Here is a 27,933-nt window from a genome sequence, read left to right as displayed (position 1 = left end):
TAGAATTAATTTCTAACATACAAATTGTTAATTACATTAATATTAATTTTTAATAGTGTACTTACCTTTATGCTTGAATTCATGGGTAATTTATTGCGAATAAAATATGTATGTAATGTAAATGAAATAAATTTGAAGGCGAAGAAATTTAATAATATGTTGTAAAAGAAAAAGCAGAATATATGAAAAAGAAATGGTACGAGAGATTACTAAATTTTTCAAATCAACATTTTTGATAATATCCATGTGTTCACATACAGGACAACCTTTATTATCTTAATGCGCTGTACTAGTCACAATATAATACTACGAATTATTACAATATTAATAATATTATCATAGTCATAATAGGTCATAATTTTTAATATATATGTATATTTTTATATGTATATTTATATGTGTATTTGTGTAATATATTAATATATACTTATCTATACCTTGTGTTGTTACATAATACATGATTCCTCTCTTTTACCTTATCACTTAGTATATAGATATAATGTATATGTGTATATATATATACGTATATGTGTCATCTGGATGTCATACGTGTACATATATACATATATGTCATCAGGATGGTATAAATAATATTGTATTTCATAAAAGCACTTCTTGTTGCTTATAATATTATCGTTTTCATATTGTTTCTTTACCTCTGTTAATGCCACTCTTTCTCAACTCATTTCGCTTCTACTCTTTCTTTCCCACTTACACTTTCTCCCTTTCATTTTCTAGCTTAGCCTGTAGATATCATACACATCACACACACATTCTCACTCTTTTCTTGCTCTTTCTATCTCTTCTTTCATTCTTTCGCTCTCGTTTTCACCCACTCGCTCCTCCTCTCCAGGACGTCTAAAAAAAGTTTTTACTGCCTATGAATTCTGCATTCTTTCTCTTTCTCTCACTCTCTCTCTCTCTCTTTCTTTTATACTATTTCATTCATATTTACTCATTCGAGTATCATTTGAGAACATTACAAGTCCCACTGTATTTCCCTTAACCGATGGCCAACGTTTCTTTTTTTCCCGTACATTTAATTTTTCTTCTTCTTATAGTTTCGGTTTTGTATTTTCTTTTTTTTTTTTTTGGTTTTCTTGCAATTTATAAATTATGAAATTCGCCGCGGTTTTACGATATTAATGTTCCTGCTGCCTGGTCCACTAACATTCCTAGAAAAAATATTCTTCGCCCCGACGTTTTATTAACTATATTTGAGAAACGTACTACTTACGAACGGATACTCTATACCCTTCGAGTGCTCTCTCTTCCTTTCTCTCTTACTCTCTCTCTCTCTCTCTTACTCTCTCTCTCTCTCTCTCTCTCTCTCTCTCTCTTTCTCTCTCTCTCTCTTTCTCTCTCTCATTTTTTTGCGAAAAGATATTTTTTTTCTTTTCGCGTTTTTTCACCACTTCAGACAAGAGGCACACACGAGTAAAGGATCGAAAAGGTGCGAGATTCTCGAGAATGCTTTATCGTTCTCGAATCCCAGAGCTGGGAAAAATATTATAAAAATATATTTTAAGTGTATAAAATATATATAAAAAATATCATTAGAAAATTTGTCGAAAAGTATATTTTCAATACCAAAATACGCGATTTACGAAATACATTTCAAGACGTAAGAAAAAAATACATCAATAATGCTTTTACAAAACTATTTTATTATTAAAAGAATATAAAATAAAAAATAATCTCTTCACTTAAAATGTAATGTTGTGTCAAAAATCACGTATAGTTGAAATATGTTATTTGCCTAGCTCTGGAATCCGGGATCGGCATTATAATTCCTCCGGTATTGATGATATCCTAAAATGAATTCATACGAGAGCACTCGCCGACTTTACAACATACGTCAGTACGTATCTATATATGTTAACTCGTAAAGTGTGTGTCCTCGGATGTAATAACTAGATTACAACGATGATACAAAATATTATTCGCCTAATATCGACGTCCAAAGTGCAAAGAATTAAGTCTATATCTCTAAGGCCCAGTTCCACAACTTATTCTAACCGAAGTTTAGCTCGTTAAAGGAGGATTAACATTGCGTCCCAAACCCATTGTATCCAATCAGACGTCATACATCGAACATTGAACGCAATGTAAATCCTTCTTTAACGAGTTAAACTTCGGTTAAAGTAAATTGTGGAACTGGGCCTAACTGTTACGATGCGCACGAAGGACCTTACGTGGACATACATAGTTTCGTCGTAAAGTGTGCGGGTGATATAAAGGAGGAAAAATAAAGAAATATAAGAACGGAAGAAGAATCGCGGGCTATGAAACTTTCAAGACAAAAATAACTTTCGTCGCAAGTTCCGGCTTGCTGCACCTGAAGAAATATCGGAGAGTAGGCGTTACACTTTTCTCTATTCTCGACGTTAAAAGAACGAGTACACATGAGAAAATCGAACCTCGGTCATTCCCTCCATCTCTGTATCTTTATCCGCCTCGGGATCGCTTTCGTTTCTCATACGACTCACACGACCGTCATTGCACGTCGAGCCTTATATCCATAATCGTCGACTGGAGTCGCTTCCATTGATATGTCGTGGGGAAAACTCGGCGGATATAAGACATACGGCTACGAGAGATAATTAAAACGTGTGAAAAGTCAAATGTACACATCTCCTAATAAATGCCCACGAAATAATAATGATAAATCGTATTGTTACACGAAGGACGTGTAACGAGATACGAAATCTCGTCTACGTGAAAGCGTTATTTCGATGGTAGCTCACAATCTTCCCGTTTCGTAGGATGCATTAAGACCTCGAAGAAGCCAAGAAAGAACACAAGTCTCATTGGAAGAAAGTACATTCGTTTTAATAGGCCTCTTTAATAAGCGCTTCACTTTTTTAAAGCTCTCCGCCCGCGAAGCTCTCGTCGCTTCCTCGACTCGAGGGTTTCCTCGTTCGAAACGAAGGAAATTGTGCCACTTCGAAATAACGCTTCCATATAATGCGAGTGGATGCACCGAGATGTGCTTCCTCACGAAACACGACACGTCGAAAGTGGAAAATAATGTTTGTCACGCGAGCTTTCTCGTTCCAGAGTCAGAATCGTGCCGTCTTATTGTGCAACATAAATTCTCCTCTTTTATTTGCCGATCGAATTTGGAATTCTTTTCTGGAACACCTTGTATAATCGCCACGGAAATTGCTATACATCAATACTATAATCCTGCGATTTACGATCAATCGAGATTAGCGACGGTCGGTGGCTGATAACAGTCTCTAATCTGTAATCAATTACTTGTATTATCAGTTATTTTCTCGAGGTCGAAATGACAATGCATTTGTAGTTTGCTCCATCCAAATAAGAAGCTTAACGTAGTTTGCTCCATCCAAATAAGAAGCTTAACGTAATTATGGGAAAATAAAAATGCTCGATCTGCTCATAATACTCTCCTCTTATCTGTGCGATAACATATGTTTGCTCTTTTACATAGAGATATCTTTAACGTCGATTATTTCCTACTTTAATTTAAATATTCGTTTAATATGATTCATTATAATTGATATATGATATATATACGTATAATGAAATGTGAACTACAATTGATTTTACTTCTTACTTCTTACAGGTACTTACTTTCTTATTTATAAACGAGATAACGTTAATTATGAACAGATCGATCTCTCCAGCCAAGCTACGATACCTTCGCGTAAAGCTATTATAAATATCTTAAACTAATTTTAATTTTAATCTTTTCCGAAGGATCGTACTGGCGTGATAGCCGTGGTTTTTTTGCCTTTTCATGTAGTTGAACAAACAAGCGATTAAAAATGATTTCAATTTAGATTGTGAATTATCAAAGAAATTTATATAACAAAATTAATTCCGTAGGACAAAGTACGCGATTTATTCGATATGTGATAATATACGTGAAGTGATAGATTGAAGTGATCAGAAAAACAATACATTATTCCAATTTTTCGCAAATGTACGCCGTACTATTCGATAAATAATCATAGTGAAAGATGGACGAGGAAACTTTTCTTGGAGTAAAAATTTTCAAGAGAAAGGATAAAGAACATATAATGTCAAATATATCTGACTTTAAAAAATTGTGATAGTCTTTAATAAATATTTCTTCCTTAATAAAATATTTCTATTATAAACTTTGATATAGATATCAAATTATCCTATTCGATTGCGAATCTGAAACTTAAATTCTGATTCATTTTTTTAAAATTCGAAGCTACCCCGAAAATTGATGATTACCGTCTACTGTTCGCGAGAAATCGCACCCTCTTCGATCCTGAACGGCGAGTTCCAGAACAGCCTGTATCGATTAATATCGGTCCGACTTGTCCGTCGGTACGCATCGAATCTAATCACGGGGGAGGTCCATGGAAAATGATCGGCCCTCAATCTCTTCTCACCTTCGATCTCCAAATTAATAATTTTCCCTCTTTTCCCCTCCTTTTTTACGACGGGCGTCCTCTCTCCCCGCAAGTCGTCATCCGTCCTGACACACGGATTAATATCTCGCTTATTTAGAATACCGTTATAAATCTACTTACGTTTAATATGTTACCCAATAGTGTAGCTGCTTAACGATAATAGTGTTCGCGCGTATTTTAACGGATTTTAAATACCGGTCGCTTAATACGGTAAGCACATGACTATCACCGAACTTTTTCCGTAACGATTTCACGTACGTGTCTATCACGCACGTGAAAACGCGTCGCGAACGATTAATCCTTAATTAATTACTTCGTCCCTCTCGCGACGATACTTTATTTCTTCTTCTTCTTCTTTGTTTTTTTCCAGATTGGACACGCTGAGTCGAAGGAACACTTATTCGTATATATATCTATATACCCTAAGATTCTCACGTACGCGTATATTTTTCTTTGTGTCATTTCTTATTATTGGCACGTGCCGCGCGCGGTATTTCCATTTTTCCGCGTCACCCCCGCCGCGCACATCTTCTCTTCCTTTTCTTTTTCTTCTCTCTTTTTAACCCTTAATCCGCGGCCGCTCCACCGAAAAACACAGTGACCGATATCTTTGTAAAAACTGGCCTTATTTATCTTCAAGTAAGGTAATGGATTGCCCGGTATCTGCGACTTTTTCGAGTGTGCCACCTTCCTCATGGCACTTCATCTTCCGAAAGCTCTCATTTATTTCCCGACGTACGAGTATCTTCAAATGTGTGTGCCGCCATGTTGTGGTATCACACTGAAAATAGGGTCGGCGCGAAATAACACCCATCATCATTTTAATACGCAATTGAGTATGCATTCTTTCGTACGCAAATTTCCGAATGTTAAGAAAGATATATATGTAATATATGTGTATACTTATATATTTATACCTGCGTGTATTCTTTATGAAATTATTTTGTAAGTCTTTAATATTTTTTTTTTTTTGCGTTAGGTCACATCGGCCATTGAAAAAGTACTTTTAGAAGTGTACATTTCAGCCAATAATAGTCCTTTATAATTTATACGTGTATCTTCATTACATATATTTCCCTATAGTTACATCGGGCATCGGATATAAGATATAAGAAGGAGAGGAAGGTATTTTTAAAAAATATAAAATGCGACGCAATACATATTTACATCAGAAAAGGAGACTAAATAAATCTCGAGTGTTTATACATATATTAAAAATGGAGAGTTCATGTGTTTTCCTATAGAGCAACCAAACTGGTATGTCGCAGTCTGCAATTTTTGATTACAAAATTTTTACCGTGCCATCGATAAACGGAAACGAGCTCTTTCGCATTTCTTCACAACGTTTCCGTGTGGATAAAGCACAGAGAGATCTTTAAAAAATACACATCTAGTATTTTCTTCGTTTCTTTTTTCTAAATACAACGGCGACGCACCTTACCGGATCCATGTGATTTTATTTTTATTTTCTCGCTACACCAGTTAAATCCTCGTTTCTTCTCACTAGCTTTATTCTACGCGCGCGAAGAGCGTACACTTAAAATTAGATATTACATTACGACCGAATCTTCCCTTATGCGCGTAATAAGCTCGCGCGAGAACATCATTGTTTCTTTGCGAAATGCATGTTTCATAATTGCTGCATGATAATGATTGATCACAAATCGTCGAGAAAACGATCCGACGCACCTCCTCCAAAAATTGTTCCCTAATACGAATAATCTCCCGAAGTGTCCGACAAAATGTCTCGGGGATATAATTCATTCTCTCGAAAACGCAAAAGTGTCCGCGCGACACGCGGAATCGGTTCATCACACATTCCAGATATAAATCCGCTTTAATCTGCGACGGTTTTATGCGCCGCACATTATCCGTCGAGCAACACTACATTCTCACTGTCCCGTGAACACAAATCACCGACTCTCATCGATTTGTACGTAAATTGGCGCGTCTCGAACGTAAATTGGCGAAAGATTGTGTGCTTTCAGCTTCCTTATCATCATATAAATTTCACTCATAAATAGATGTAGCTAAGGATTAAATAGACAAAATCGATGCCGAAGACAAATCAGCGCTACCTTTTAACTAAGTTCAATTGGCAACTCGATGATTCTTATCTTAGTATCACGCTGTTGCAAATAAAAAAAGAGAAGAAAAAAAATCGCGCAGCTTCCTCCGGGTCTATTGTGCAATTTCAAGAGACGAATTCGACAAACGACCGTAAAGCAGGTGAAATTCAGTTTCGTACACGCGCGAGTCGACGCGAGCTCCTTTCGGTGATTTCGACCAAAGTGCTAGTGGCGAATAGCGAATGGCGAGTGACGCTATCGTCGTGTAGACGGCAAGATCGTATGCAGCATCCGACACTCTTGTTTCTTGCGACATCACTTTCGCTACTTTCGATTCCAGAGGAAGATAAACGGTCAACGTCGTTGCGTAACGTCGTTGCCTCATTACGTTACATTATCTTGCAAAAATTTTGCGCGCCCCTTCTTTTTTTGCTTCTTACGACGACAGCTGGCGTTATTGATTTATTGTAGATATTGTCGTTTTAGAAAATCGGAGACTTCACACACGAAATTACTCGTAACGGCTCGCCTTTTTATTCGTTCCTGACAACTCGACGGATTTATTCCATATGCTGATTTTTTTCTCTCTTTATAACTTAGGATTATTATTTTTTGCATAAAAAATTTCCGTTTTCCCACCGTATCTCTACAACGCAAAAGCCTCCAATCTTATACTTAATATTTTAAGATTATTTAAAATTTTTCGTTACAATAATGTATCAATTTCATCGATTGATAAATTTTCGAGCGATAAAATTTTCACTGAGATAACAATTGGATTGATTTGATGCTTATTAATCGACGAATTTTTTAAGACTGTTAAAAGTACAAGGCTGTGAGAAGAGATTTACCTAAATCCTAATTAAAATAAAGCCACTGAGCAGGGTTACGATTACATACAAGAACAAAAAATATTAACAAATAATATTGAGTATTACTTATCGAACGATAGTAGTAATTAATGTAATTCTCTCTTCCTTATATACGATAATTGATAAGGATTATGTCAATGCACGAAGGCTGCCAATAACTCCTGTCAGTGTATGTCGGAATACTTTAAAAAGCAACCTCTTTAATTCAAAAGACACTCGATTATTTTTCTCGGAGTTTCTTTTGCACCCTGACTATTCTCAACCATATCGTTTCTTTTTCTTTCTTTTTTGTTTTTTTTTTAATTCCGCTCTTTCGGCGTTTCTAATCTAATTTTGGAATTTTCACAAACGTCATTGCGACATCGATAAAGGTCTCCCTTTACGGTACGAGTGGCACAAGTTAATCACATACATGCTACGAAGAACACGATTCATCCCCATACGCTTTCATCCTTTCCTCTCGATTTGCTTCACCAGAAGGCTGTACTTTTTTTAACTAAGGGTAAAAGGAACGATGCAACGATTTCTCTCAACGATAGAGTCGCCAGTTATTCCCTGGTGACGGTCAGTTTATCCGATAGCCAGTGCATAATTATTTAATTATTACTTCTCGTGCTAACTTTATGATTACCATTGATCTTATCACTAGAGAATCGTTGCATCATCCCATTTAATCGACGGCCTCAATTAGCTCTTTTTTACAGGCTTTTATTTAACCGTTATGACGCATATTGGACGCGAAATAATGCGTTATCTCGCGTGCAACGCCCTTTCAGCATCTCGTACCACCTTTCAATATGTTATACGAGGTAGGAGATTACTGCTGTTTAATTTTATCGATTACTCTTAACTCTCTAAGGATTACACAGCGAAGACATTTAATATAGACACACTTAAGACCATGCAATGCGTACATTTGTACATGTGTCGGTATATGTGCGTACGATATATGCACTTATTAGATAAGTCTCGAATCGCATACCGTCTCATCTTCCCGCTTCGGAATTTCGCTACGTACGTTGCACTTTCATATTTTCATTTTTATAGCTCCGTTATCGGGGATACTGTGACAACGCGTCAGCACGCCATGTGCTGCGTACGCAATGTTACGCATCCGTCATTCATTGACCGCGTATCAAAGAGTCACAGACGGAAGGGAGGAGAGGATCCGCTTGTGAAGCCACGTAATCGATTCCAGATCGTGTGACGCGAATCTCAGTATCCGTGTAAGTCAAAGATGGAGCATTATAGAGTGTCGCGGAGAGAACAATCTGTCTCCCCAATTATAAATTTATTCAAAGTAAATATTAGATGAGATGTTGCTTGGCATCGACAATCGAGTTTGTCGAATTAAGCTTCAAGAGAGATCAGGTAAGATCTTTGTAAAAGTGTCTTCAAACTCAACAACTGTCGAACCATTTCATATTGAAAAAAATTAAATGCTACAAATACTCAAGATATTTTATATTAAACAAATATTAGAAATTTAAATACTGGAAATTTAGAAACGTTCGATAAAGATTCGCAAGAATTCGGATGCATCAATACGCGAGCAGATGTATGCATCGTACATGTGTTCCCGCCTACATATAAAATCGTTCCTAAGATATCTTATTTTAATTGTTCCTAATCTTACCTTATTTAATATCAATATGTATTTGGGGATATAAATTTGACAACAATCGCATATAGACTCTTCTGATTCTTTGGTCGAAAATAAGTAAATACCACAAGAAACTTTCTCCTCTAACTCGACAAAAATCTAATCAGATTTTTATTATACTATTCTTAAATAAAATTGATTGCACTTATTTTGGACCAAGAAATCCGTATCGTCAAAGTCATAATCTACTCGGATGTGCATATCATTTTACTTTTGATCTCGTAGTAGGCTCATTCTTTCAGAGATATTTTTCTTTTATGTATGAAACTTAAGCAGATTTTGACGTTTTCGATTTATGTCGATATTTTTAAATTACTGACCAATGTTGTTTGTTGTGTATGATAATATATTAACCAAAAAAATATTAATTTTCTCTCTAAATTTAAAACAGATAATACAAAATTCATAAAATAAATTAATATAATTTAACACACAATATATGACAAATATAATAATATAATGGTAATATAATATGTATGTGTATGAAAACAATATAAGTTACGAAAATACTTTAAAGGTTTTTTTGGGAAACCTCTATAAAAACATAAATTTATATAAAAATTGTGCTTTATAAACAATACTTTATATAAACAATATTTATCATGTATTAAAATTCATATATATTCTGAAATTATAATTTTCTTTATCTCTTTACTTAGTCGATAATAATCGCTCCATCTTAAATAGTAAATTGCACATTCTAAAAAAAGCACACAATATCTTTAATAATTTAATATGTAAATCTCTAATATATACTTTTGTATATTTCTCGATGGAAGAGAGAGATATATATTGAATCGCGTATCCTAAATCTCGAAAGTTAATTAAACATAAAATTAATCATTATTTTAAGAAAAAATATTTACAATATTAAAATCTTACCTGATGTTCTTATTCTGTATTTCATGAAAGGACGCCTGAGAAATTTTTTTCTTATTTAAATCCTATTTCAAAAAGTTTAATTTTTCACGATCAAAAAATACAAGATCTTATAATCGTTGTCTCATCGTTAATCGGAAGTTCATCAAATCTCTCAAAATAAATTAACTTTCTTTTAAGTAAACAAATATACACACAATACAAAAAAATATAAGACAAAATAAATATTCTATTCTCTTTTAATTCATTGCTATTTAGTTACTCCAAATATATTGTCCAAATCGTAAAATGTACAGTATTATATATGTTTTTGCATATAGATAAATCTATCATGTTTATTTCAGAAGCATAATCCATTTTATTGCCGTTGATGCATAATTTCTTTGACTGGTCAAGGAAGATTAAATATTCACTATACTTTTTTTCCTTGTTGTAATCGTTTTTTTTTATTTCCAATAATAATAATAATAATAATAATAATAATAATAATAATAATAATAATAATAATAATAGCAATAATAACAAAATAATTAATAATAATAATAAGACCAATGATAATGGTGAATAGCCGTATGGATAAAAGTATGGGTAGCCATTATATATTAGTATACGTTACGCTAGGTACGCTAATTATATTTAGGTACAGAGGCTTCGTGCCTTTTTTCTCTCAGACGAACAAAGAAAGAGAAACAGAAAAGGATAAACGTGGAATAGGCGATTACAGCGGAGACATTTTACGAAATTGAACGGATCGATTGATCGCCTCGATGTCGATCGTTTTGTCAAAAATTCCTCCATCTTTCCGTAAATTACTCGCCGATTATATTGACCGATGTAATTTCACACATCGCGTACATATATTGGCACACTGTCCATTAATCGCTGCACATTAACGTGCTTCTATGGCAATCTAAAAGGACGAAATGGAATAATAATCAACAGCGAAAAAATGTCGAAAAATGCCCTGTCATCGCGCAGACACTACGTATATATAAATAAAATATTTAAATTAATTTGTTACAAAAAGTTTAATACACACCACATATATAAATTAGACAAGCCACAAAATCTCTCAAATGTTTACAGCCTATATATGTAATAAAAAGAAAACATATTGGTCATATACATAAAAAACTTGGTTAAAACCATATCGATAACATAAAATTATACAAAGAGTTTTTCTTTTATATGTAGAGTCAATATATATGTCAATTAATAATAATTTATATAATGTATATATAATATATGATAAAATATATATATTAAAAGAAATTTATATAAATTATGATGCCGAAGAGACGAATAATACATTTACTTGCCGATAATGACTAATATGCTCGCGACCTCTCGTCAAATGTCATATATATCAATTTTCTTCCCGTAATCTCGTTACACGAATTAATTGTTGAATGATTAATTAAATAGCAATCAAAATATATTATTATTTTGATTAATTCAATGATTGCTCAGTCCACTGACGTAAAAGCTTTTTTGGTGTAACTGACGTAAAACAAGCCTCTCTAAATTTTTAAAAGCGACGATGATCGCATCCGTTCTTTCGAAGCATTTTGTTTTCCTTTTCCGTTTTCAATCAATTATCTTACACATGTCTATGACTTGTCACAACTCTGTCTCTCATTTTATTTTTTCATTCTCTCTTTCTCTCTCTCTTCTCTCTTGCTTTCCTTCTCACACACATAGCACGCTACAAAAAAACACGTTACAGAATACTTTTTTCTGTTATTTTCTCATCTGTTTTTTTTTTTCTGCACGAGTACCTGCATCGAACTAATTTAAAAACCATACAAAACTTAAAAATCTAATTAACTACAAACGGAGAAGTAATCTAATGCTCACAACACAGTATTACATATGCGTGTATCCATGTGTATGTTTCGTTATTTGTATGTATAGACCATCATTAATGCGTGTGTGTTATGTCTTAGAGTGCTTTTTTTACTAGCTTTACTTAATACTCGCGTTCATATATAATTGGCATAATATACTCACAATAATGTTTCTTAATAGTAATAATAATAGTGATGATGATAATAATGATAAAGATGATGATGATGATGATGATGATAATAGTAATAATAATAATAATGATAATATAATAATAATAATATTAATATTAATCTTAATAATAATAATAACGAAAATAATAAAGAAAAAGATGATAATGACACCCATAATGACGACGACGGTAACGACGACGACGATAATGACGACAATGATAATATATATCTATATATTCATATCTTTATTAATGTGTGTATATATATATATTTATATCATATAGTATATCGCCGATTAAATATACTTTTATATTATTGATATATCTGCGTGTATATATATATGTATATATATAGATATATAATATATATAAACTTTTATTTAAATTCATTTACTTACATCTAATAAAACTATATATATTTATCATACGGTTACATTGTCACATTTGAAAAGTACTTGTCTAGAGCATAGGGATGTTGGCGTTTCACAGATTCGTTTCAGAGCGGAAAGAACACTAGTGCGCCTACGTCACTTCCTACTGACTCAGTTCGTCCATAAACGCCGACGCTCCTTTCATAGAGACTTCCTTTCTTTTTCTCCTCTTGTTTTTTATTTCTTTTTTTTTTCTTTAACCTGGATATATATAGAGACTTTTTTTTTCTATTCTCGCGTCGCGCGACGAAAGGCGCTAATGCAAAGACGATGCATCGCCGCGCAAGCGTGCGGTTAACGTTAATCACTTTATACCCTACATCGATTATACGACAGCGAGAAACGTAATGCGAGAAATAAAGACCTGTCCCCTATTATACTTAGTCCCCTTAGTCTCTAAACGAGAAAGCTAGTCGTCAACGCGTATGTATACGTGACGTATACACCTCTCAAACTTACTGTCGTTTCGCAGTTATTTACGAGCCTATTTGCGCGAACCCGAACTATACGATTTTACTTGGGAAAGTAAAATTTCAGTCATAAGAGAGAGAAGATGATGTACAGCCGAGCTATAGTATCCGAGAGTTCACTCGTCGATCGACTCGTTACTTCCCGTATAGCGGCTAGTAATCATTACCATTCCGTCAATCACACCTTGCGTGTGACGAGAGAATATTCGTTTATAGAGAGTGTCGGAATTAGTCGAAAAAAAGCGTATATCCCTTGAGCATTGATAATCTTTGTCCGTCATTTTGTATTTCGCGTCTTGGCGGAAAAGCGCTCCATCACATTACATAATCTTCACGATTGTTACATAAGCCATGTAAGGAGTTTCAACGTCCGACTGACGTCTCTCGAGTGCAAAGGGTTGAAATAATACTTATTCGTAAAACGCAACGTCGATCGTATATCAACATACTCTACATCTATTACGAGAAATAATAAGTTATCTCTTATACATAATTTATGCGAGAATTTACTTGACGAAAAGCGTTCGTAAAAGTACGTAAATTAGTGCGAAGCTCGACGACGATGCACAGCACATTGCACTTTTCGGGCGAAGTATGTATATGTAATAATAAAAAGAAATAAGCAGGAGGCACGCTACTTCTAGAAAACGACGAAGAGGATCGGCATCTTTGAGATACTTTACGATATGCTCGACGATAGAGAGAACACTAAAAAACGGAATTTGTTTTCACGAAGAAGAAGAAGAATCGCACATATTCGGGGCATGTTCGGGGTCTTAAGGCCACTTCGTCGATCTAATATCCTATTTGAAAGATCGCGCGAGGGACGAGTTTGCCGCGCGAAATCTCACAATTGCATTATATGCGGGCATGCGTATGCGTGCATGCGTTCATCTCTTCCAATTGGAGACGGGAAAAAGTATGCGAAACGAAAAACTTGGAAAAGAGGTACAATCAACGTTTACTATCTCCTAGGAATTTGTTTCCGTGAATGTGCAATCACGTGGTCAGCAAATGCAAATGTGGACTTTCTTTTCACAATATTTCGACTTTTTATTTTCTTTCTCTCCCTCTCTCTCGTTCTCTCTCACTCTTCCTCTCTCACTCACTCTTTCTCTCACATTCTCTCTGTATTCTTCTCACACGGATAAAAATATTAAGGCAAAATATTCATAACTTACACATAAAGGACGTTTGATTATGTTCGTTAGATGTCTCTCTCGTTTTAAGAGTTACAGTTGTTATTAAAAATACTCGCCACTTTAGTTTACCATTATGAGATTAGTAACTTAGCGCCTAAGTGTTAGCCTTATCGTTACTTAAATAACGTTTACGCCTTAAAAAAGTCATTGGATTGAATGCGTTAGCTTGTCAGTTCTCAAGCTTCGCAAATTTCTTTTTGTTCCTTTCTTAGTTTTTTTTTCCTTTTTCCTTTTTTCCTCCTTGCTCTCGCACCTTCCTACGTACTATGTGCCCTCGTGCTCTTCGTCTATCATCGTTCACCGCGTAAAGCCCCTCGAAACGCGATTAAACGCGATTAAATTAAAATCCGGATTAAATTAAACCGCGTTACTCAATTGATATTCAATTCTGCACCGTATGCCCTGGCATTTCATACTAGCGTAATATGCAGCAAAAAATGCAAGTCTCATCTTCATTTATGCAGCGAGCAAAATTCGACTTTTGTCTCTCCAAAATTGCAATCGGAACTCTGTTTGATCGTGCTGCTTTTGTGGCTCGTTTGACTGCGTCGCGTTATTTTCCGACTGTTCTACGGTTAGCCTTTGTTGACCCTGTACACTCGAGGTGGCTCAGTCGACCGGGGAAATTCAGGGCGACGTGGTCGTCGAGAGCGAGAGAGCTTTCACCATCATCCACGCGAAGCACGCCGTGGACTCGAGTCAAAAGCAGCTCGAAAATTCCTTCGAGCGAGAGAAATAATTTTTTGCTGTAATAACCCTTCCGTTCGCGGTGTCACGTACAGACCCACGGAATCTACGCAAGGATGGGGTATCCATATTTTCGAATGTACGTGTGTGCGAAGATCCATGCAAATTCCGGTCGGCAAATAACATCGGGAAGAATTTTCGGCAATATAATTTGTACATGCATCCTGATGCAAAAATGTGCAGACGCGCTGCATTACATTTTAGAAAATGAGATGTGTCATACAGCATATTTTCTTGCCCTTAATCTTTAACGTGCCTTTTTATCCCGAGGAAAAATATTTGTGTTAATTTTAACGCTGTATATTTGTAAGTCTGTAATCTGTCTTTTTTTTTCACATTTGTTATTGGTATTTACGATTTTTATAAATTTTACTTCGTACACTTTATATTTAAATAATGTTTTTATTAATATAGAGACTAAAATTTTGCATATACAAAATAAAAAAGTACAAACAAATTATTGACCATTTTGTTATTTGGATTCTGTACGAGTATTTAATAATTTAAAAAACTGACTAGTATATTATGATTTTTTAAAAACATTCTAGTTTTTAATATTTTAATTCAATCATCCTATCGATAATCGACGACCTAGGTACAACGATCGCCAAAAGAAGAGCAAAGTCTGGAGAAGAAAGATCCGTGAGATCTAACCATATTTTAAATACCATTATTATACCATTTTTTAAATATATAATACCATTATAATACCGTTATAATAATGTCAAATACGGTTTTCGCCCGAGATCCGTGAAGTGTCAATTTCGCACACGAGAGAAATGTTCATGGCAATCGTTTCCTAGATATCAGAGAATGGATCGTCAATATCGGGCGTCTTTTAAATTGTAACTTTGATAATTTGTGATCATTCACGTTGTAAAATGTCAATCTCGTTCCGAGCCAACGAGAACACTTGAAATTCACGATAATTCTTACATTTAATGAATCGAGTTTAAGTCAATCGCGTCGATAATGTTTATGAAAAAACGAATGAGATTATTACGAAAACTTAATCGGTAAGTAAAGTCAAGATCGACTGTTATATACGTTATCACAAAGCACTTTCCAGTTTCTCGACGCTTTTCGCGATGTTCTAGGTACGCGAACACATCGCGTCTCTTATCTTTTAGAAGAATGTTTTTTTTTTCTCTTTTTCTTTTTTATTTTCCTTAGAAGAAGCACCGACTAGGTAGAGCGATATACGTTCTCGAACTTCACCGTCTAGAGATTAGAATACGATCGAAAAATATGTGCGAATTGATATCGAGATTTTTTTTTTTTTACATTATTGATCCCTCGTAAGTGCGCTCGCGATCGATCTTACGAAGTCGTCGGCCATTTATAATTCGGTCGTCGCGATTTTTTTATGTCTTGAAAAGAGGACGCTCGGTTTAATCCTTCGAAGTGCATAATGATTAATATCGAGCGATTTGGAGAGAGCCGACAAACTCTTTCAGGTCACAGTCGAAAAGAACGCGATACGGTTTTACAGTCCCTATCGATTGGCTATCGATTGGTATCGGACAGTGTTTATATCGCGTACGTGTGATAAATACAGTGGTACATCCGCCAAGATAATACTTTAATATGAGATACAAAAATTTCAATCAGATATTCCCATCCATTCGATAAGATTCTTTCGTCTACTTCTGCCAGATTTCGTTTCTATTACTGCGCGAATTAATGTAGCAAAGCTTAAACCTAATCGCAGATAAATCCTAGGAGAGTACAGAATACAGAAATACACCGCTATATCTCCGTGCTTGTCACGTGTATATTGCACATTTATCGTCGTTATATCGTTATAGATAATGCTGCTTATAATGGATTCCATTACATTATCGTACGAATCACAAGGAAATGAGGACTAAAGGCCTAAAATAGTTTCGTGTAATCACTAGAAATCAAGACTGTCACGGATTCAACTTATCGTCACGCTCAATTAATCCTTAATCGGCATGAACTTATAAAACGCTCCACTTAGCTCGATTAGTTAAAAAATTTATCACGCTGTTGGTATGTGGGAAAATGCATTTTCCATTTATTCTCCTTCGTGAGATCTTAAAAATTTCATGTCCAATACTCTTTACGTTATCATACTGGAGAAAAGCTTTCGCGCAGCATCGGATAAAGATTAATTAACAGCGAGGAACAACGAGAGAAGAGACGACTGGAAACAAGAGACCCCTGTCCCTCTCTCTACATAAAGGCGACAATATCGGAGCGATATCGGGGCGATATCGGGACGGCTCCTTCGCGATCGGACGCGCATAGAGATGCCCGATATCCCTCTCGAGGTCGCAAGAACACAGAGAGAATCGCCGAGCGAAATTTGTACAGATCAGCGACGAGAGAGTGGCTATTACTAGATGAAAGCCCTGCAAAAAGCTGCGAACGGTACTCGCGAAAATCGATGACTAGGTGCGTGGTATCCGCGACTTTGCTCGCGATCGTCACGCGAGCATGGTCAGTCTCGATTTCGGAGACACGTTCACGCGAATTCTCCTCCTTTTCATCCTCGTGATCCTTCCTCGTGAATCCTTCTCCTTCCCTTCAGTCTTGCTAGATCGTTCGCTAATTTTTTGGGAAAACGCGATGTCTCTTAGACAGATTGTGTGGCACTTTATAGAGACAGTCTACGACCTTTTTTTCTAAACAATGAACAGAGCTAACGCACGAGGAGAGGGTGGTTAAGATGGAGTGATCCAGAAGAGCCCGAGCGAAACCAAGCAAAACCTTTCAAAATATAGTCATTTCGCTGCGGATGTTGCCTTCCGAGAGATTCTCGATTGCAAAACCGAAATTAACCGTCTATAACCCGGACAATTTCTAGAAGAGATAAACTTCTCCTATATCTTCATTTGCTATGGAAAATTCTACATACATGTATATCATAAGTTTATAAATGTTATTAAGTTTCATTACGTCTTCTAGTTTAATTACAGCATTACACTATCGCATCACTAATTCTTCCGTCACAAGTATCGTTTTCACTGATATTAGGGTTATAGAAGGTTAATCGTTGAACGTGCCTGCTGAATCCTGGCGGTTGCATTACCCTAAAAATAGTCTGTTCACTTTCTATAAAATTATTACAGCGTCATACGCGATTTGTGCTCTATCGATGAACTCACGATCGCTCTCTCTTTTGAATCGAAAATACAAAATTGAATTGACATCGACAAAATAAGGATGTAGTAAACATCGCGTGCATCTCGTATGCAAAAAACGCGTCGTTTTGAAGGGACTGATCCCGTTTCGTAAGAAAATAAGCAAAGTTGTGGCTTTTTATGCAGCGCTTCGGAGGTAGGCAAAGCGTTGATCCGACTTCGTGAGAAAGGATAATGAAGAAACTCTCGTTAATCTACAATTTATCCTAAACTAGAGCTGATTTTTTTGTACTTAACGATTACGAGAGCTTAAATAGCGCCATTTTGAGTAACAGCAAAGTGAAAATAGTGCTTGCATATGCCGGAAATGCGCGCGAATCACGGCGACGTAAGTATAGCGGCAATAATTAGTAACAGTAATAATGGCATAGAAGAGCAGCAGAATAATTTAGTAATATCCGTAATAATAATAATAACAATAGTAACGGTAGTAATAGAGTAATAGTACAGATAATGATATAGTTTAGTAACACAGCAGCGACAGTGCAATAGTATTATAGCAATGATAGTAATATTATAACGCGTCGCATGTTAATAACAAATAATAACCGTAATAGCAACGTTTCAATTCCATGATAAATGTCGTTAACGGTAGATTTTTGAAATTGCGGGATATGAACACAGAAATTCACGGAAATATACAAAATAAATATTTATTCTGATATTTCATCCGATATGCTCGAAATTATTTTATAGAAATCTCGCTATATGTGCAAAATATATTTCTGCGCGTTTTTCTTGTTTCAAAAATGCATTATTTTACAAATGTATTGTGGCACGATTTAAAAAAAAACATGGAAAACATTAAAACATATATATTTTTAAACTATTATTAATTAAATTTGAAGTAATCCCGATAATAAACGATTAAAACATCTATACGTGTAAAATATCACCGATAACTCGAAAGAAAAAAAAGAAAATGCATTGCAATTGACGGTCAATTATTTTGCCGAAGAAAAAAAGAACAGGAAGAAATAAGTAAAATCGTGAATACCGAGCGCAGCCGTTGACGCCGTAGAAGGACTATTATAAATGGTGTTGACTTCGATCAATGGTAATTCGTTAACGATCGTAGCGCATATCGATTTATGGGCAGACAAAATTATTGCGCGATATTACGGACCATCGTAATGAAAGTTACTACTTCGTCCAAGACATGTGTATCTCGTAAGATGTAAATTGTGCGCGTGTGCAGCACGCGCGGACGTCACTTCCGGACCATTATTGTCGGTAACGGTATTAGATCGTAATTCACCTTCTTTTCTCGAGATCCAGGACGCGCAAATTGGCAAGACTTCGGTTTAATTAATTGGCGTCGATCGGCGTGTTTCGCGTTTAAATTCGATCAGTCGCGCGCGATATTGCCTCCGAAACGGATTGTGTCAATTTTCGGAAAGTAATCACCGTTAGAGGTTTACGTTAAATTACATATAGACAGCCATTAGATTACATAAAGTGCTAAATTAGACAGCCATTATTGCTAACATTATTTTTATTACTATAATAATTATTATTAGTATTAATATTAGTATAATTATTATTATTATATTTATTACTGAGGATCAATAGACGTTTTCGATCGACGAACTCTCGAGATTATCTCTTATCGATTTAATAGATTACACAACGAGACCGCCTTGATAACGTTTACGGGCACTTACAGATTGCATCGAGATTGTTATTACGGAACACAAAGTATAATTATCAAATATTGTAAATAATTATATTACTAAGCGATAAACTAACTAGAATTGATGCGATTAGTATTGTTATTATAAAATATAGAGTCGCGCGATATATTCATCGATCTTATCAACGCGATGTAGTCGAATAAATAAGTAAATAGCAGAAATATATATATCAATAAATGTACTTCAATATGCACAGGAAATTCTCGTTTTTTAATACGAAGCGTGTTGTCGCTTTTATAAGCGTTCAATCTTATCGTTTCACATTTTATGCAACGTCATATTAGAACGTTATCAATTTTCCTTCCGCGAGAAAAGCTACATACTTAAAAATCTTATCTAAAAAATAAGGAAATCAATATTAATAAAGTGAAATATGTTATAACGCACGCTGTAACAGTAGAATGATAATACATTGAATCCATTCCACTATCGTTAAACATCTTATTGCATCGAAGATAAAGCTTCGCTTATATGTGTACTGAGCTTGAAATAAAAATAAATTGGAATTTAATCACTTTTAGATCGGCAATAATTGAAGAATGTACAATTAAAATATGAAAGTTCATCAGGATATAATACAAAAATTTTAAAAAGAAATATTCTTGAGGATCTTTAAACGTTATTTTTAGGTAGTTGTTTCTTAGGTCGATAGAGATATGAATGTTTTTTTTATCATATGATTATTTTAAAATGTACAATTTCTTTACATAATTTATAAAAACAAGATATCAAGCATTTCCTACATTATTTATAAAAATAAAAATTGAGTGAAAATCGTTAATAAAAACCCGGAATAAGATCACACATGAATTTACAACTTAATATCAAGAAATAGGAATCTTTTATCATAATTTCAATTAATTCACTCGAAGAGGTCGCATTTTCGTACGAAAATTTTAAAAATAATATAAAGACGTTGAGAATCATCGTACAAAAATAAAATTTTGTCTTTTTTGTATCTTAATATCGGAACAAGTATTTCAGGAGATTATTCACACTTTCAAAAAGAAATCTTAAAAATAATGAAAAAGATAAAGTAACGCGAGATAAAAGTAACATTTTGTTGAAAAGAGTATTCTTACGAAAAAAATAAGATGCCCCCAAATAAATACATAAATATTTTCCGATTATTATCGTTAAAATTTATTAATCGCTATGTAGAACTTACCACGATCTTATTATATTTTCAGTTGATAGTTTTAATTTAATATCACGTCACATTTTAATACGTATCGCTTGAATTTTGGTTTCATTTTTTTCGGTCCTATATTTCGTTCGAAACGAATATCGTTCGATAAGTCCTTCGATAAAGCGCGAAATGTCACTCGAAAAGAAAGATCAATCGGAGCCACGCTCTACGCATTCTGTCGTCGCGTTCTAATTTCGATTTTTAAGGAACAGGAGTGAGAGATTAACTAGCACGCAACAAATATCACTCCTCTCGTCCCGAGAGGACACACCGACGGCATGTTCCCGGTGCAAAGAACAAATTGCGAGAGGAAATCCTAGACGATCTAGGTCTATCAACGAGGATTAAAGTGCGGAGAAACGGAGATAATTATCGATAATCAAGGCAGACTCGGCAGACGCGCGATGGCGAAAAACTATGACGACTAACAAAGCACTATGAACTACGATAGAGCGATATTATACGATTACACACAGTAGAAAAATAAGTATGAACGCTTACGGACTAAGATGGCATGTGATATACTTGTAATTTTGCAGACTATTCTCGTTTCCGGGAGCGACAGCCTCCCTTTTCAATTCTCTCCTCTTTTTCCTTCTTCTGGGGAGAATTAGGCTGAAGACACCACCCCCGGTTAATACGAACGAAACGAGGTAAAGGCAGGAGAGGGGACGGGCAAAGAGTACTTGTCTCAATCTACAGCGGAAAAATCGTCCCCCCGATGATCGATGACTATGACGTGTTTCATTGGCGCGCATAATATTTCCAAGGGATGAGGAATCTCGCGTCGATGCGCGAAACCCCAAATGGAGCGGGGTAAAATCCCCGTTAACTAAACTGGATGCTGGATATACACAGATTGCTGGAAATATACGTTTGTGTTGTACGCAAAAATGACCGAGATATTTTATAAAACCCTTACCACCGGTTTCAGGTACATCGAAACACAGCAGAATGCAAACTAACTCTAGTAAAAACAACGTAATAAAAACTGGATAGCGTAGAGTGTAAAAAATGAAATAAGAGCAGGGCCGCATCCGTAGAAGCGTGCACCTGCAATTAAGAGTAAAATCTAAAATTAACGTACTTATTCGCGAGGGAAAGGGGCGGGGAAGAGAGAGGGGGAAGTGTATGTGCGAATAGTACTATTTCACGTAAACGCGCATGTACCCCAGGATTAATGCAGAAATACGCAACAGAACGACTTACATATTTCATCGGTCATCCTGAACGCTTAATCAAATCAAGTCTCGGGAACAGAAGGTGAATGAAAAATTGCAAGTAATCCTGACTTGCGGTCTCTCATGTGTGTCCCAATAACCGTACTTTATCTTCGCATCGCGATCGATGACAAGACGCGATTAGATATCTCTAGAGGTATCGAGAGATGGTATTTGATTCAGCGGTATATTAAACATGAACACTATAGCATACGCACACGGACGAGCGAATCACGGATATGTATAACTAGAATAAGATTTGTATAACTAAAGTGCGTTATTATTAATTATTATCTTACATCCTTATTAGATTTGAGATTGAGTGGAACAGAAGCTCGCGAGCTCTCCTTTACAACCTTCCACGCGAGAAGTAGTACTTTTGCCCGATGAATGAAAAGAAGATGAGAACCGGGGAAGAGGAAAGAGGGGCAGGGCGAGGGGGAAGAACGAACGGAGATAGAGTCTATAGAAGACGCATCCCTTTGGATTTTACGATGATTAGTTCCCCGAAGAGTCTACTCTAAAACGCGAAATCTTATTGTACGCGCATCTTCGATTTCGCACATTTTTGGTCGTTTTCCCTATAATTCGCTTATTTTTTTTTTCTTTTGCATTTTTTCTCTTTTGTTGATTTATCCGCAAGACCCCCAAACACACGTACGCATTCCCGAATTATCCCTTACGTATGTAGAATTTCTCCTTAAATATCTCTATGTTATAGATACCTTAAGAGCTACGCGAAAAAAAGGACAAACGCCAACTATACTCGTTAGAATGAACGTCTGTCTTATCGGACAAGACACGAGAATATCACATTGCAGATGTATATGTATATGTATGTGTATGTGTGTGGGTTATATATATGTTAATTCTTCCTTTTTAACCTTAATAACTTCGTGGCTTAAGAGCTAATGAGTCCTTACATCGAGTTTTACACGTTTTACGACGACAATGGGCGTGCGCGTGTGATATGTGCGTATATACGTACATACATACGGAATACCAATTTTTTTCTTTTTCCTCTTTTCAGTTTTTCAATTAAGATCGATCTCTTGGGATTTTGATTATTCGCCTCGATAATCGCAACGAGAATAAAACGCAGCACGGTGATTATGCAAGTCGACGAGGTGTACGAGGACGAGAAATGCAGCGTCGGATTTTTCATCAATTTAAATCTCATATATCTCGCGTTTTAAATATTATCATTATGCTGTGTGTGTATGTGTCGTGACTGTTGAAGGAAAAATAAAACTGTTAAAAGGTTGTGGAGTTATATCGTGAACATTTCATTCGCATGCAAAGCACTTTTAAGCGTTCGCCTCTCGATGCAGAAAAATGAAAACTCGGAATAATTATCGATCATAAGAGCAATGAAAGCGATTAAATTATATTTATTACAAGGAATTTTTTAAATCTATTTTTTGCCTTTTATTGCCATTTTATTTTCCACTAGCATCTTATTAGAACACGTATTTTCCGAATATTCATTTTCGCATACGAAGCGTTTGGAATAATATTTCACGCGCGTATTCTTCTTGCGAGAGTGAATGATCGCAGTAACTCTCTCTCTCTCTCTTTTTCTTTCTCTCTCTACTTTTCTTTACCATTACTTACAAATGATATATCGAAGATAAAAGTCAATCCATCGGTAAACCGCGATCTATAATCCTGTAAATTTAGAATGGACGTTTTTGTGACTTTCTTCGTGACAGATTTATGATACACCGAACGATTTCTCGTAATATTTTCATCGAGGAAACAGTTTTCGCGTTTTATGTCTTTTTCTTAATAGCCCTCGTTAAAGATAAGAATTGTAAGCCAAATTATGCTCGTTTTGTGTGCATGCATGAGAAGATAAAATAAAATAAAAAAAACAATGACTTAAAACGTTTATTTTTTTTTATAAACCAGAAAGATATATAAAATAGTTTTCGAACTTGTAATGTCAATATCTAAATATTGATACAAAAAACTGCTTATCATTTTTCGATCATGAACGCTTACGCCATCCGCTATACAAAAAATTTTGTATCACTTTTTTCTCTTTTAATATATCCGCAGGATATTCAGTCCATAAGAAATAACTTCAATTACAATAATGCATACACGCAGCGCAATGAAAATTTGTTTTGTGCGAGAATTGTGATTCTTACATTCTTTTCTTTCGTATACGCCAATATATGTGTTGTTAAATATCGCATTACGCAAAATTGAATCATTTTAATAAATCGCAAATTAATTAGCTATCGTTGATACTTGAAGGGTGTAAGAGCTAATAATATTTTATAGAGATGGTTTAATAAATATTTTGCTAGATATTATTTCGATCATGTGTATAAACATAAAAGCCGATAAATATGTAATATTTGAAAAATATATAATATAGATAAAACTTATGAGCGTTTTTAAAGTAACTATAACAAACAAACATATTCTAAGTGAGAGCAAATTAATTTCTTTGTACGACTAATTTAATTTCTTTATACGACTAATTAAAGTTCATTGTTTTAAAATGCTTAATATCAAAGTCCTTGCAGCGATGATATACTTTATCCGATTTTTAATATAATTATTTTATGTGGACCCATAATACAGCCAATTTTTCCTTTCCAAACTATTCTAAATTTCCTCTATTCCATAAATCAACCTGCTTTTCTCTAAAATAGAATTCTCTTTCTATATTTTATTATTCACAATCAGATGATGACCATGTTAGTGGTAATAATCGCGTTAATGAACAAGAAACACGCAACATTTTTATCCTCATATATTCGCACATAATATCATTGAAATAATAATAATTATATTGACGAACAATTTTCGATTGCAGAGGAAATAATTGATAAGTTTGGAACAGAAAAAATTGATTGTAAATTAAAATTGATGTGTTACAACTATTAAAAATATATAATATAATAAATATATGATTTTTACAAGCTTGCACTTGAAATCGCCACAAACTCGATGCTATTATTTTTATATGCAATATATATTTCTGTTTATAATAATTGTTTAATAGATTCTCTTTAATAGACACTCTTGCTAAAGACTCTCTCACTAAATTGCTTCGAATGAGTACTGTAATCCCGATCTCGAATGCTCGATTCGAAAATACTATTTCCATATATTCGCATACACAAAATAAATATCCAGATAATTTACCTGTTTAAAATGATATTTAAAAGAATCAATTCATTAATGCAACTTTTTTCTTCGTACGTTTGTCCGAACGTCCTATTTAGTTTCTTTTTTTTTTATACATTTTTTTGAATAATAGTTTTTCTCTTCTTTTTTTCTAAAAAGCACCACATGTCTTTTATTCGCATAGAAAATAACATCGCAAAATTTATAATATCACGTATCGAGTCACACATAAGAATTGATATAATTGACAATATAATACTTAAAAATAAGAGTTGTGTAATCAGAAATAGTATAAACCAATAAGACTAGATTTGATAAGGCAGATTTGTTTTTACATTGTATTGTAATACAATTATAAGTAAATTTGGATTTAATATCCCGAGTAGCTCTTACAATCCAATACGAGATCGTCGATACGAGATTAATATCATGCGTGGACCGTGTGTATTAGTGTGCGCGTATATTCCAGGCATAATACTATGATCCAATAATCGAAGCGATCCGCAAAACAAGAACTTGAATAATATTAAATAATAAAGTACACGAAGTACTTTTTACTGAAGTACGTGTCTAAATTCGATGATTCGATTGATCTATCTTTTAAATTAACTATTTATCACATATTTATCCAATGTCCAATTTTTCCGGTTAACTAAATTTTCTTTTTTCTGTGTATTATGTATTATGTTATGGATAGAACGAGAATGTACGAGAAAATAGCAAATTTACGTTAACGCGGATTTAACTAGCCAATTAATTAGCTATCGATACAATTCTACATAACACGTGAAACCGTTTGATATTTCTCTTCAGAAGGCAATGTTTTGATATCTCCTTTTCATTTTCGAGAGCATTTCTTCTCATCCTCAGATAAAACGGATTCCAATGTATAAATAGAGAAAATGCATCGATATATACTTATACATGTATATTGGAAATTAAATTAATAATTCGATTATAGAAAATACGCAACAATAATAATGTGACGCAACAACAATACATTCACTATATTTGAGTAGATTGACTGAAAGTAATAATCGATATCATTCTCTCTGTAAACATTTACGCGATGACATATGCAATTATGTAGAAGCACGAGTCGGTATGCATAAAATTAGTAGATAATCCCCGGAGGATAATTTTCCTGTGACCCGGAATCCAGCTTCGTGACTAATTGTAAGCATGGTTTCCTAAATAGCGCATGATTATTGATATCATCATCGATGTAAATGGATCTTTCTTATCGGATTCCTCTCCTTAATCCTCTTCCTCTATCTCTCGATCTTCTCGAAAAAAATAAAAATCGGTCTTGTTTTCATTACAATGATTGCAAAGCATCTTTCTGATCGTCTGCTCGAATTTGCACGTATAAAGATCCGATTAAAATCAACCAATTTCAAGCGACATTAGATAAAGAGAGAAAGCAAGAGAAAAGAAAGAGAGAAAGAATAGATTCAAATATATTGACGAATTTTATAAATAACTAATTGAATAATTTAATTTCCAATGCGCTTCAAAATTTATGATCTCAGCGATTTGCTGTATAAGAAATATCAATGTAATTTTGACGTACGCAGAAGACAGTCGGTCACGATTGACTAACATAAGATTATCATCGGCTTGAATCGCAATTATGGCTCACAAGCAATGATATATAGATTTGCCTTACGTAAGCTAACGATATTTCAGAACTATCGTACAATGACTAATATTGTACGAGAGCTAGAGTTCCTATTGCGCTATAATACTACGTACGTTAATAAGTGGTATAATGGATGATATCAGCTTGTAGATTGTAAATGGATTCTTTTTCTGTGCTGCACTTTAGGATCACGTAGAGAATCGCGACTGTCAAACATCGCTCTGTCAAGAATAAGCGAATCGTCCTATAAATCGTCCCACGGAAAGAAATACTGACTCGTCTAATATAAGCGATTTCGTTACGATATTGCGGTTCCTTGCAGTAGCAATCCACTTAAAAAAATCACACGAGCAATAATGTTCATGGTTGTGAGTAAAATTCTATAACAAAAAATAAAAAATAAAAAAAGACAAATGGGAGCACACAATGATCAATCTTACATAACGTTCGAGGGAAGAAGGCATACACAAGCAAAAAATGTTATTCGCGTAAAAGTACATATGAATGATGCGGAATATGACGGTGTAAGGGCAGTGCTATTCGTTTAGAGTGTTTTGTATAAGCATCTTGACAAGTTATTGCACATATACATAGCACGCACACACGCACACACACGCACACACATACACACGTTATACACGGATGCATAACTCGCGTGCAATGTGTATAATGAGGGAGTTAAATACTGTCGTGTAAGATTATTTGTACTATTGTGTCGTGAATTGATATGGAACTTATGTAAGCGCAAACTTTTTTTGTCTTCTGTACGAAACGATTGAAATTATTATGGGATAAAATATTATCAAGAGAACTTTTGAGATGTTTCTTCTTTCGAAATAACGCGATTTTCGCAAAGTTTTGCTTCTGTCAAGGATATCTTCATATAATAAGCATCGACTAATGGTGTTTTAATTTTTAACATATTTATCTTTCAGATTCGTATATTGATAGAATTCTTATATTAATAGAATATTAATACGGTGAGCAATATATATTTTTAATTAATTAAAAAGCATTATCATTCCACCATCATTATCGCTATATTATAGTGAAGTGTCTCCGGCCAAGATCAAACATCCTATTCTAATACATCTATTTATTATTTACTT

The 27,933-nt window shown here is 34.5% G+C and overlaps 1 protein-coding gene across 8 annotated transcripts in view; it reads right to left on the bottom strand.

The window, feature by feature from the left end:
* Nucleotides 1-249: 249 nt before the first annotated feature.
* The window catches only part of Gw (trinucleotide repeat containing adaptor protein gawky), a 61,934-nt gene continuing 34,250 nt past the window's right edge, over nucleotides 250-27,933 (bottom strand). For 7 of the 8 annotated variants that reach the window (XM_083083633.1, XM_083083634.1, XM_083083632.1 and 4 more), the window contains one exon: nucleotides 1,068-27,204. In XM_083083633.1, coding sequence (XP_082939759.1) covers nucleotides 27,185-27,204 — 20 coding nt within the window. In that variant the 3' untranslated portion in view covers nucleotides 1,068-27,184. Of the gene's footprint in view, nucleotides 27,205-27,933 lie in introns of all 8 variants that reach the window. The other variant, XM_083083638.1, reaches the window with a different exon arrangement.

This window comes from Camponotus vicinus, unplaced genomic scaffold, assembly GCF_025532165.1.
Source record: "Camponotus vicinus isolate PSW18456_S1 unplaced genomic scaffold, iyCamVici1.0 SCAF_12, whole genome shotgun sequence".
Taxonomy (NCBI): domain Eukaryota; kingdom Metazoa; phylum Arthropoda; class Insecta; order Hymenoptera; family Formicidae; genus Camponotus; species Camponotus vicinus.
This window is presented reverse-complemented; position numbering and strand designations above follow the sequence as displayed.